Below are 13324 nucleotides of genomic sequence, written 5' to 3'. Positions count from 1 at the left end.
TGGACTCAAAGAGAGAGAGAGGGAGGGGGGGATTGTTCATGTCTGAGAGCAGGGGAAGAGAGCGGTGGGTAAACCATCATTCAGGAAAATCAGCTGAAATGAGTCAACATCAAATTAATACTTGATGTTTTGTGTTTGAATTGATGAGGGGGTCTAGTTTGAGTTGGACGCTCGATGATGGGGTTTAGTTTTAGTGAACTCTGCTCCAGTTTTAGACCACAGTTTCACACACTCCTCATTTCCAGCTTCAGCAGCCAGCCAGAAACTTTGGCTCGCTCCTGTCTCCTCCTGGGGCGATGATGTGGAATTACAGACCTTCTCATGGAAATGAGGCACAACACATTAGCTAAACAGCTAATAACCAATAGCTTCAATCAATGTTTATTGATGGACATTTCTGTCTGAATGTTTTGTTCTGTTCTGTTAATGGCTATGAGCAAAACCCTGACATAGAATCAGCCGCATGAAAACACCGGCCAGGTTATTTCTGCTTGGTCGTGTTTTATATGTCAGACGTGTCCTAGAAATGCAGCATTCACTCATCATGTGAGGCTCCACACACGTGACTAGTGTGTAACTTGATAGTGTGTTGAATGTGTTGCAGGCCGATTCCACACATGACAGAGTGGTGAAGCGAGAGGAGGGAGAGAAACTGGCAAAGGTGAGCTCGCTGTCACACACACACTCTCTCTCTCTCTCTCTCTCTCTCTCTCTCTCAGAAGGGACATGCTGTACCTAATCTCATCACGTGTGTCCTAAAACGCCCCCCTGTAGCTGCTGCATCTTGATTAGTGTGTGTGTAGTTATGTATTCACAGAGGTGCATAACATTTTTATTGTTTGGAATAAATGGCGGGGGCTCGCTAACTCAATTTTCTGGGCCGCTTCACTCAGATAAACTCTGAGAGGCGTCTAAGAGTGAACAAGAGCATCAGTGGAAGTGAGTAGCGTGACCAGAGATGCACGGCAGGAATATTGACGTAGTGAAATGACTTTAACTGAGAGTAACATCATCGACGACACGCTGTCTTTTAATCCACGTCAGTGTGGGGAGAAAATACAGACCCAGAGTCAGAAAACTTGGTGTGCTGGCGTCGTCATGAGTGGACATTCAGAATTTATTGCTGTTGTAAGCAATAATGACACCAAACCTTGTCCTACTTTCTACAAACCAAAAAATCCCCATGAATAAGCCATCCGTAAACTTCATCTTTCCCTCTACATACACACACACACACACACACACACACACACACACACACTATCTACAGTAAACAGACCTGTGTGCTCTGGTTGTGCAGGAGTTTGGAGTACCCTTCATGGAGACAAGTGCTAAATCTGGACTGAATGTAGAGCTGGCCTTCACTGCTGTGGCCAAGTGAGTCTCTCTCACATACACACACACACACACACACACACAAGCTCATCAAAGTATTCTGAAAAATACCAGCAAACGTCTCTCTGAGAGTTTTATGGTCAAAATCTGACTAAGATTCCAAGAATGTCCATCAGCTGCATGACACACAACTGACTTACTACAGACACGCCCCACCCCTGACATGACCACTTCCTGTGGTGCTACAGACACGCCCCATCCCTGACGTGACCACTTCCTGTGGTGCTACAGACACGCCCCACCCCTGTCATGACCACTTCCTGTGGTGCTACAGACACGCCCCATCCCTGACGTGACCACTTCCTGTGGTGCTACAGACACGCCCCACCCCTGACATGACCACTTCCTGTGGTGCTACAGACACGCCCCATCCCTGACGTGACCACTTCCTGTGGTGCTACAGACACGCCCCACCCCTGATATGACCACTTCCTGTGGTGCTACAGACACGCCCCATCCCTGACGTGACCACTTCCTGTGGTGCTACAGACACGCCCCACCCCTGACATGACCACTTCCTGTGGTGCTACAGACACGCCCCACCCCTGACATGACCACTTCCTGTGGTGCTACAGACACGCCCCATCCCTGACATGACCACTTCCTGTGGTGCTACAGACACGTCCCACCCCTGACATGACCACTTCCTGTGGTGCTACAGACACGCCCCACCCCTGACATGACCACTTCCTGTGGTGCTACAGACACGCCCCACCCCTGACGTGACCACTTCCTGTGGTGCTACAGACACGCCCCACCCCTGACGTGACCACTTCCTGTGGTGCTACAGACACGCCCCATCCCTGACGTGACCACTTCCTGTGGTGCTACAGACACGCCCCATCCCTGTCATGACCACTTCCTGTGGTGCTACAGACACGCCCCATCCCTGACATGACCACTTCCTGTGGTGCTACAGACACGCCCCATCCCTGACGTGACCACTTCCTGTGGTGCTACAGACACGCCCCATCCCTGTCATGACCACTTCCTGTGGTGCTACAGACACGCCCCATCCCTGTCATGACCACTTCCTGTGGTGCTACAGACACGCCCCATCCCTGACATGACCAGTTCCTGTGCAGGGCTCCAGATACATCGATGGTTCTGAACTTCAGACACTGATTGAATCCCAGTCATCGTCCAAGTGTTCGTCTGGTTTCACCTGCTCGCCGTCACGTGTCGCTCCACTGTCAGCCTTGTTTAAAGCAACACAATCAAACTTTTATTTGCCCAAAGTCACCGTGAGTTTTCATGACTGGGACGATGACATCGGACTGAAACGGCCACACAGACAGAGGACAGTAATTCAGACGGACGGTAACTGGAGGAGTTTACTGCTGGTCAAGAGGAACTAAATCTTCATCAGGCCACTAAACGAATGGCGTCTGCACCTCCTCTCAACAGCAAAGCTCATGGCGTGACGGATGGTGATCAGGAGGAGTGTCTCGGAGCAGCTGTGCTCATCCTCGGGGCCATGATGCTACACTTGTTTTTTTTTAGTGATTTAGAAACTATTTTAACTGCGATCCACAAAAAAGTAAAGCATCTGACAGTTTGTGTGCGATCTGTTCCACAGGAATAGCCTTGTTATGGTAACAGGCTGGCAGGCTGGCTGATGCCAGGAATAGCACGACAGTCTGGCACACACGCACGCGCGCACGCACACGCGCACGCACACTCCAGCTACAGAACATGAATCCAAACCGCCGTCCTCTCATTCGACTTCTCAGTTTTACTACTTGTTTTCGCACGTGTAACTCTTCCTCTCCTACTCTTCATCCTCCGCTCAGCCTCGTCTCTACGCTCTGCTGCTTTATTTGCATAAACACACACATCGGTAGAGAAAACCCTGAGGAGCAGATTACCACAATTACACAATTCAGCTGTTGACAAATTAGAATATCGAGGCTTGATTTATCAGCTTTAATTAGAAACAGGTGCGTCTCTCTAAGTTGCTTGGAAGGTTGCTAATTCTCAGTTAATTCAGAAGTCAGGGAGTCAGCGTCTCGTCAGCTAAACCTGAAGCGTGTCTGCGTCCCCTGAGGGAGCTCCAGGGAGTGTGACAGGATGGTTTTCTTGACCAGTTCCATGAAACTGCAGCTATCACCGTGTTACTACTGTAGACTGTATTTGTGTGTAAGAATCGTCCCAGCCCTCCCAGTCAGGGCGCTAGAGAGTCCTCAGAAAGCTCATCCTTAAAATACATCAAAGACAGGCAGCAACACGACCAGCGACTCAGAGCGCCAGTAAAGTGTCCCTGCAGCCACGCGCGGACCCTGGCAGCTGCAGTCCACACGGAGGCAGTCGCCCCAAAGGTACCTGGGAATGTTCCCATGGTCGAAAAGGGTCTAAACGTGGATTTCATTAGGGCGCGGCACGTCTGTCATCATTACCAACGTTAGCATCAAGTTGACACTGTCTGTCTGTCTGTCTGTCTGTCTGTCAGGGAGCTGAAGCACAGAACCATGAAGGAACCTGACGAGCCGAAGTTTCAGCTGCAGCAGTACGTCAACCAAGAAATGAGGACCGCCGGCTGCTGCCGCTCATAGACCGCACATGTGTCCGTCTGTGGGTGTGTGTGTGTGTGTGCGCGTGTGTGAGAGAGGGAGAGAGAGAGAGTATTCCATCAGACTATGTAATAAATCAGAGTCTTTGTGCCTGAGAATTCTCAGTTGGTTATATTTCTATCAGTGGCCAATATATTCTGTCTCCCAACCCAAGTTTCCTCTGCAACTGTGAATGTCATATAACTCCTGTTTACATGATTTATACCTACACACACACACACACACACACACACACACACACACACACACACACACACACACAAGCATGTTCGTCCACCTCAGTTTTCCAAGTGTGTTGTACATATCTTTGATGTGATTTTGTGCTCTCAACTCTATGAAGTTTGTAAATTTATTGTCCTGTTGAAACAGAAACAGAATATAAAAGTCAGCTGAATATTTGACGGTCTCGTCAGTAGAATCTCAGTGATTCTCATCTTACAAACACAACTTGTACAGATGCTCTCTTCACCTGACGTGAGCTGTGTGACGGCACCGTGTGCTGTCCCCCTGCCTGACGCGGTCATGTGACTCCACAGGCCGATGAAGTCGTGTGGTTTTTTTATCACGTTGCTCAGTGTAGGTTTAAAGCTGCCATGTGAAGATTTTCACTTGACCACATTTCCATCATTGATTGTTAGAGATGCAGGAAATTGATAAAGATTATCAGTAAGACGTTTGCAGGACTCTGTGTTCAAAAGTAGTCGATTAATTGAATAATAATAAGACACAATCATTGTTCTAGAAAATCCCCTCTTTAGGAAATGCAAGTAAAGAGAAAAGAACAAACCTCCCACTCGTAAAATGAGTAGGGAGCCTGGAGTATTCCCAGTAATACATGGGGTGGGGGGGGGGGGTGAATAGCGTCAGTGTACAGAACAGAACACAAACAGGGCGAGGGATATTAGCTTAGCTACTAACAAGCTAGCAACACCTGACTTCAGGGCAGAATTTTGCAAAATAAGACGATGAAGGCAGCTCTGACAAAACTGTGATAGAAAAAATAAAGCATTGCTGCTTTTACTTTGAAGTCAGGATCACTGCAGTGGAAGTGACTTGGCAACTGATCCAGGATCAGGCCTGACAAGGCACAAACAGCACAAACAAGAAAGTTGACACTTCCTGAGTTAAAACCTGGATCAAAGTCTGAGAGTGAAAAACCCAACCTCCTTTTAATCTTTCAAATTCCAGATTTCGCTCGGTGTGCCTGATTGTTTCTGGTTGTTTCTCACTCGTTTGAGTGCGAGGTTCCGCTTCGCTTTGTTCTAAATATCTACGTGGTATAATGTGTACATATAACAAAAAAAAAAGAAAGTGGATGAAGGCAAAATGAAGAGAGTCACTATGCTAACGGTCGTAAATGACAAAGTTCTGGAAGAGTTCCTGCCGCTCGTGAACAGGAAGTGGTCACTGAGGACGGAGCAGACGCCGTTGTTGCTAACGAGGCTTCTCCAGTGACCGAGTGAGTTCGTGGGACGTGTCTTTGAAACGACCCTGTGAGCACTAAGAACTATTTAATTTGTCTGGCGTTTCAACCTGTTGGTGTTTGAAAGGTTTTCACTTCTACTGTACGGAGCTGTGAATACGGTTTCAAGTCACATGACTCTTCCTGTCTGCTTCACATCAACATGGAGCCGGTTGTTGATCCAGAACCTGTCAGACTGAAACGTTCCAGCAGTTTCCTCCTCAGAAGTGAACCTGCAGCGCTGCCTTCTGGCTGTGCGTTGCCATGACAACTGCACCTGACTGAGGGGGAATTTATTGAACAGTCCCGGTAACAATTATCACACGTGTGAAGTCTATCTGTAACACTTATGACGTTTGTAGCAACCCTGTCGTGTAGTTAAGCTACTCAACTTTATGCTTTCGTAATAAACTGCCAGTACAACAAAGTTCTCTGCTGTTTTCACGCTCAGCCAAAGAGAATGAAGAACTTCCTGTTCCTGCCTCTTCTTTCAGGGGTGAACTGAGTTCTTTGTGCTTTGCAGTTGTGTTGTTTTCATGTCGTGAGCTCGGACCTGCAGGTTTCCATGTCCACGCCGCCATGAACTCCAGCTGTGAGATGCTTTCGTCGTGTGGTGCCAGTGAGACTTGGACTGTTAGTCCCATGGCTTTGACAAACCAGGACAAGAAAACGGTTCCGGTTGACAAAAACTGAAGTGGCTTTGAAGTCGTCATGGTGCCACCTTGTGGTCCCAGGCAGGAAGCCTTCTATCAAAAGCTCTAGCCACTACTGACCTAGCCTTAGTTATGCTGCTATAGGCTTAGGCTGCTGGGGGATCTCCCATGGTGCACTGGGCTTCTCTCCTCCTCTCTGTCCTCCTATATTTGTCATACATGAATCATACTCATACATGTTACTAACTCGTCTTCTTCTCCGGAGCCTTCAGGCTCCCCCCATCCCAGATCCTGGTGCTGCTGGAGGAGGCTCCAGACCTGTAGACATATTCCTGGTGTGACCTCGACGACCCTGATCCGGCATTCTAGATGTCCAGCTGAGATCACGTCTGATTACCAAATACTGCAGTAGTAAAGTCAATTTTATTTGTACAGCGCCAAATCACAACAAAGGTTATCTCATGACACTTTACAGGTCCAGCAGGTCCAGCAGACCCAGGCTCAATGGGGACGGCCTTCTGCTTTGACCTGTTGGGGGGGAAAGAGAGCAGGAGAGCGGGGCAGAGACAAAGACAGATAATGGAGGAAGACATTTATGCAGAAGGAAAGAGAGGGACAGAGATAAAGAGAGAGAAAGGAGGAGAGACTGATGGACAGACAGGGACGTGAGCAGGTGGAGCTACGGGTGGCAGCTGGAGCCTCTTCAGGTCTGGAGCCTCCTCCAGCAGCACCAGGATCTGGGATGAGGGGAGCCTGAAGGCTCTACATACATAAATACATACACACATAAATGCACACATACACAATTCATTAACATAAATACATAAATAAATGAATACAGTACATACATACACATATATACACACTTACATACGTCCATATTACATACATTTACACGTACATCTATCCACACATACATAAATACACATTGATTCATACACACGTACATACATACATGCAAACATACACATACATACATGCAAACATACACACATTAACATACATACATAAAAAAATAAACACGTACATACACACGTATACATACACACAACATACATGTTATGTAGTGGCAAAAAGTCCAAAAAGGTTTCTCCTGTAACCATAGATGTTGAGACACAACTTTCCATGACGGGTTCACAGTCGTCCTGCTCAAAGCCTTTCAGATCCATCATTTGCATGGCACAAGACATCAGAGGTCCCTGAAAGGCCCACAGCCAGGCTGTGCCCTGTCCTGGAGGCTGAACACTGACACCAGACAAAAACCCTCCAAGGTTGGAATGTAGACTTCATGTTCTGAAAAGGCTTGACATTGATTGACACATTCATTTCATGGCTCCTTTAATGCTTTAAGTTTAATCATTGGTTCCAGAGAACAATTAAGGGGCCGGTGTTTTGGCGCCTGATGTTGGATTCATGTTTTGTTGTGCCTCGCGTCTCATTTATTTTGTCAGTGTGCGCCCCCTGCAGGTGACAGGTGGTCCTAGCACATAAATAGGACCCTCCCTCAGAGCACCATGCGGGCCCACCAGCTCTCCAGTCCTTTTCCGAGGCCTACGGCCAAACATTTCACTATTTGAAGCTGGGACCTCTGTTATTTTCTTTTTTCTTATTAAATTACAAGTAAATGCAGCGCTTTGACTCCTCGCTTCAATGGACTGTGACATGCAAATGTTGGATATTAAAGGCTTTGAGCAGGACGACTGGAAACACGATACACACATATTTAGACACACGTATAAATACATACATACACACATACATGCACACGTAAATACATACATACATAGATACACGTATAAATACATACATACACATACATGCACATGTAAATACATACATACATACATACATAGATACACGTATAAATACATACATACACATACATGCACATGTAAATACATACATACATACATACATACATAGATACACGTATAAATACATACATACACACATACATGCACATGTAAATACATACATACATACACGTATAAATACATACATACACATACATGCACATGTAAATACATATATACATACATACATAGATACACGTATAAATACATACATACACACATACATGCAAACGTAAATACATGCACACATACATAGATACACATATAAATACATACATACACACACATACATGCACACATAAATATATGCACACATACATAGATACACATATAAATACATACATACACACATACATGCACACATAAAAACATGCACACATACACCCAAACATACACATTCATTCATCCATCCATATACATCCATACATATGTATATACATTCATGACACATACATACATACGTCCATACAAACACATACATACATACATACATGAACACAAACATACATACAGACACATATACACACAAATGCAAACATGCATGCCTACATGAAAACATACATCTGTACAAACATCCATATATACACACATACATAACCACATGCAAACATACATTGGAATATGCACACATACACACATACATATACACATAAACATACATTCATAAATACATCCACACATATTCACATCGATACACACATACATAATATATTTACTGACGAAAACATATACACACATAAATACATGCATGCACTCATACACAAATACATACACACATGTACATATATAAATTCATAAAAGCATACTAACATACATAAACACATACATGGATACAAACATAATTACACACATACAAGTACATATATTCATACAGCACATATATGCACACACAAAATACACATACATACATGCACAAATACATACATCATACACACATACATGAACACAAACATACACATGAAATATATACATACATACACAAATACATACATACACACATAAATATAAACATATATACAGTACATGCACACATACATAAATACACATAAATACATACATACGCATATATTCAACATACATACATACATACATCCACACATACATAGATACATAAACGCATAAATACATGCACAAATATGCACGTACATACACACATACCTAAATGCATACAAACAAGCACACATACACACAAACATACACAAATACATACATACATACATGCATACATACATATGTATATACATTCATAACGCATTCATACATACATACACACATACATACAAATATACATACACACATGAACACATGCATATATCCCAACAGGAACCCCGATAACTGAGCAAAAACAAAAGAACTAAATTGCGTGCCCACAAGCCAGCACATGTGCCACTATGACTGAACACCGGGACAGAACAAATCCACCGACAGAAGGACCAAGAGAGACCCACATTACCAACCAGACAGAAGAGAACTACCACCGATTGTTCTGGAAGCTTTGAACAATTTATTTATTCAAATTTCAGACAGAATACAATACAGTATTTGAGAGTGAACATAGGGTATTAATAACAAACCCCCCCCCCAACCTCCCCCATGGACAAGAGTGGACAAAAAAAAAAAAAAAAAGAGAATAAATACACAAATAAGTAAATAAAATAACAGCAGGAGTCACATACAGTTATACATACATACATGAATTCCAGAATCGAGCCCTATTTCAAATCCGACCCTGGATGTCACCTATAGGAGCAGCTCTATTGTGTAAAAAGGTTACAAATCCGCCCCAACATTTGTCAAAGACTAATGGCTTTTTCTTAAGATTAAACATGATCTTTTCTGAAGGTAGGTATGACGAGAGCTCTTTAAGCCATAGAGAAACACTGGGGGAGTCCTCGCTTTTCCACTTAATGGCTATACATTTGTTAGCTGCAATTAGGGCTAGTCTGATGAAGCGAGTGTTGACTCTCATATTGATTGGCAAGACCGACAGGTCCCCTAATAGTGTCAGCCGTGGGTTGGCTGGGATTTCCACCCCCACAATTCCTCTAACAATTTCCAGGACAGATGTCCAATACTGCTCCAAACATCTACAAGTCCAAAACATGTGGAGAAGGGATCCTATTTCAGTCTTACACCTAGGACAGCATTCAGGATGGTTGCTACTTATCTTATGGAGACGGTGTGGAGTCATGTTAACCCTATGTATAAGATTAAACTGTAAAAGTTTGTGTCGGCTGTTATATGAGAACGATTGAGAGCTACTACATATTTCCTTCCATTCGAAGTCCTCAAAGGTAGAATTAGTGTCTGTTTCCCACTTAAGTTTTGCTTTAGAAGCTTCATTTTCTGCCAGGCTCCTTAGTCTGTTGTAAGCATAGGATAAAAAGCCTTTAGAGTTATGCTTGTCTCGCATCATACTATCTATCACAGAGTCCTCCAAGGGGCTAAGTTTCCCTCCCTGCTGCACCCTGATAAAATCTCTGACTTGTAGATATTTAAAAAAGTGTGCAGAGGGGAGCCCGAAAGAAAGTCTCAGTTGCTCAAAGGATCTCAGATTATTGTGCTCATATAAATGTCCAAAAGTGCTTATACCTCTGCTGTGCCAGTCTCTTGTAATGCTGTCTCTCAATGCCCCAGGTAAAGTCGGGTTAAAATGAAATGGAGTGGAAGTGTATAGTATGCGGACATAATGGAACTTTGATCTGATTTCATCCCAGATTTTGGATGTAGGTTTTACCATTGGATTCGGGGTCACATTTTTTTGCTTGTGATAAGAGTGAATAAATGGGATGCTTGCCAAGACTTCCGTTGTATGAGATTGTTCAATCTGTTTCCAAGATGGCGGGTGTTCTAGATCTTTGATCCAAGTCCAGACGGCTCTGGACTGAGCAGCCAAATAATATAACTGAAAATCTGGTAAGTTCAAACCACCCTGATCAGTGGGCCGACAAAGGGTTTTGAGCTTAACTCTGGGGATTTTACCGTTCCACAGAAATCTAGATATCAGCCTATCCAGGTTTTTAAAGAAAGTTTTCGGAATTGGTGTTGGCAGTGCTTGAAACAAGTAAAGAAATTTCGGTAAAATATTCATTTTAATACAATTTATTCTTCCAATTAGGGATATGGGAAGAGACTTCCATCTGTCTAGATCGGCTTCAACTTTTTTAAACAAAGGATCATAGTTAAGAGAGTAAATCTGATGTAACTGGTTAGGTATTTGCATACCAAGATAACCAACCTTATAGGGGTCCCAATGAAAGGGAATGTTTCCCCTTGGTATTCCTTGAGCAGCTGAGTTAATAGGTATCATCACACTATTCTGTTTATTTATTTTGTGTCCGGAAATGCAGTTATATTCTTCTAACAGGGTGCAGATGGCGGGGAGCGATATCTCTATATTAGTCAGATACAGCATAATGTCGTCAGCATAAAGCGAAATAACATGCTTCACATCTTCGACCATAATGCCCTCTATTACAGGATGTGCTCTAATAGCAGTTGCGAGGGGCTCTACCACCAGTGAGAAGAGGAGCGGAGACAAGGGACAGCCCTGGCGAGTGCCACGCGACAGGGAGAAAAGACATGAGATGTCAGAGTTTGTTCGAATCATTGCTGATGGATTAAGATATAGTATCTTTATCATCTGTATCAAATTTGGGCCGAAATTCATTTTTCTTAAAACTGCAAAAAGATAGGGCCATTCTAAATGATCGAATGCCTTTTCAGCATCTAATGAAAGGGCAACAACCGGTACATTAACATTTTGGGCGCAGCAAATTACATTCAGGAACCTGCGAATGTTATCCGAGGAAAAGCGGTTCTGAATGAAGCCAGTTTGATCTTTATGTATGAGGTCAGGTATCACTTTCTCTAGTCTGGTGGCTATGACTTTGGTAAAAATCTTATATTCTGATGAGAGAAGGGCTATGGGCCTGTAAGAGCCACAGAGTTTTGGGTCCTTGCCTGGTTTTAGCGAGACAGTGATCAGAGCCTGTTCCAAAGTTTTAGGAAGTTTGTGTATTTCAAGTGAGTGTTTGAACATTGTTCTGGAAGCTTGACAAATCCCGAACCAACAGCCCACCCCAGCAATCGGTGAACCTGGGAAGCAAATTAAAAGGCAGGAGGAGGCCGGCAGAGAACAGCAAACAGAACACATAATACTCTGGAAAGGATCAGGGAACTCTGGACAACGCGTCCGCCACCACGTTATCCGACCCTGTCACATGCCAAATGTCCAAGCAGTATGACTGCAGGAAGAAGGACCACCTAATCAGGTGCTGGTTTGGACACTGCAGTGAATGAAGGAAAGTCAGGGGGTTATGTGTTGTGGCTGCCCAGCAGCCAGTCAGCCCAGCACAGCTGCTGGCAAAGCCAATCAGCCCAGCTGCTTCTCATCTTCATCAGGACTGACTAGGTATAAGAGGAGGCTGAGAAGGGGCGCCCGTCACTTGAACGTTGACGATTGTGGCTCCCTCCATAATCCCAGTGGCTCCTCGTCGTCCTAAGCTCCCCACTGCCTCCTGGACCCTCTTCCCTCACACCCCTCCTTGGATATTTCCCCGTTACCTCCTCAGTCAGCACCCTCCCCATTCCTTAAGTAAATAAACTACCTTTTTGTTTGAAAAACCTTGCTCTGTGTCTGTCTCTGGGGTACCTGGCACATTTGGCTACAACCACTATCTGAGCCTAAAAGAACTTTCAAGCCAAGATGAGCCAAGCTGGGTCCCCAGGGGCAGGGGATCAGACACCAGAAGATCTGAGGGGTCTGATTGCCAAGCAGGCCTATGACCTTGCTGAGCTACAGACAGAATTGCAGAGGGCCTTTCCCACTGTACAGTCTCAGATTGCTGCACTCAAAAATTCATCTCAATCCACAGTAGCTACTGTGGCATCCCTTTCTACCCAAGTGAACGCCATCTCCGGGCCTTAGCCAACATTCAGAAATCCCTGGATACCCTTTCAGCCCAAACCTCAGTTACCGGAATTACGGCTTCCGTTGCTGACACCAGCCCCAGCTCTCCCAGCGTGGCATCTGACTCAGTGGTCTCCCCAGCCCAATTGCACACCCAATCCGAGCCCAAAATAGTCAGCCCAAGGCCGTACGATGGTGACTTCAACGCTGCTGGGGTTTCCTTGCTCAAAGTGAGTTACTTTTCACTCATCAGCCCTCCAGATATTCTTCAGATGGGTTTAAGATAGCCTTGGTAATGTCCCTTCTGGTTGACGAGGCCCTCAGCTGGGCCATAGTGGCAGTTGTGGGCAACCCTGCACTTACTAATGACATTTCTCTGTTCAAGAGGGAATTCCAGGCGGTGTTCAATCACCCTGTAGATGGGAAAGATGCCGCCAGTCGTCTGTTGGTAATCCGCCAGGGGTCACACACTGTAGCTC

The 13324-nt window shown here is 44.8% G+C and overlaps 1 protein-coding gene across 2 annotated transcripts in view; it reads left to right on the top strand.

The window, feature by feature from the left end:
* rab26 (RAB26, member RAS oncogene family) overlaps nucleotides 1-4756 on the top strand; it is a 78205-nt gene extending 73449 nt beyond the window's left edge. For both annotated transcript variants that reach the window (XM_086195443.1, XM_086195442.1), the window contains 3 exons: nucleotides 605-661; nucleotides 1301-1377; nucleotides 3845-4756. In XM_086195443.1, coding sequence (XP_086051569.1) covers nucleotides 605-661; nucleotides 1301-1377; nucleotides 3845-3947 — 237 coding nt within the window. In that variant the 3' untranslated portion in view covers nucleotides 3948-4756. The remainder of the gene's footprint in view (nucleotides 1-604; nucleotides 662-1300; nucleotides 1378-3844) is intronic.
* The last annotated feature ends 8568 nt before the right edge of the window (nucleotides 4757-13324 follow it).

The sequence above is a fragment of the Aulostomus chinensis genome, chromosome 23 (assembly GCF_037954235.1).
Source record: "Aulostomus chinensis isolate RoL2024-O1b breed Wild chromosome 23, RoL_Achi_v1.0, whole genome shotgun sequence".
Classification (NCBI taxonomy): domain Eukaryota; kingdom Metazoa; phylum Chordata; class Actinopteri; order Syngnathiformes; family Aulostomidae; genus Aulostomus; species Aulostomus chinensis.
The sequence above is the reverse complement of the archived record's forward strand: the minus strand, read 5'-3'. Positions and strand labels throughout refer to the sequence as shown.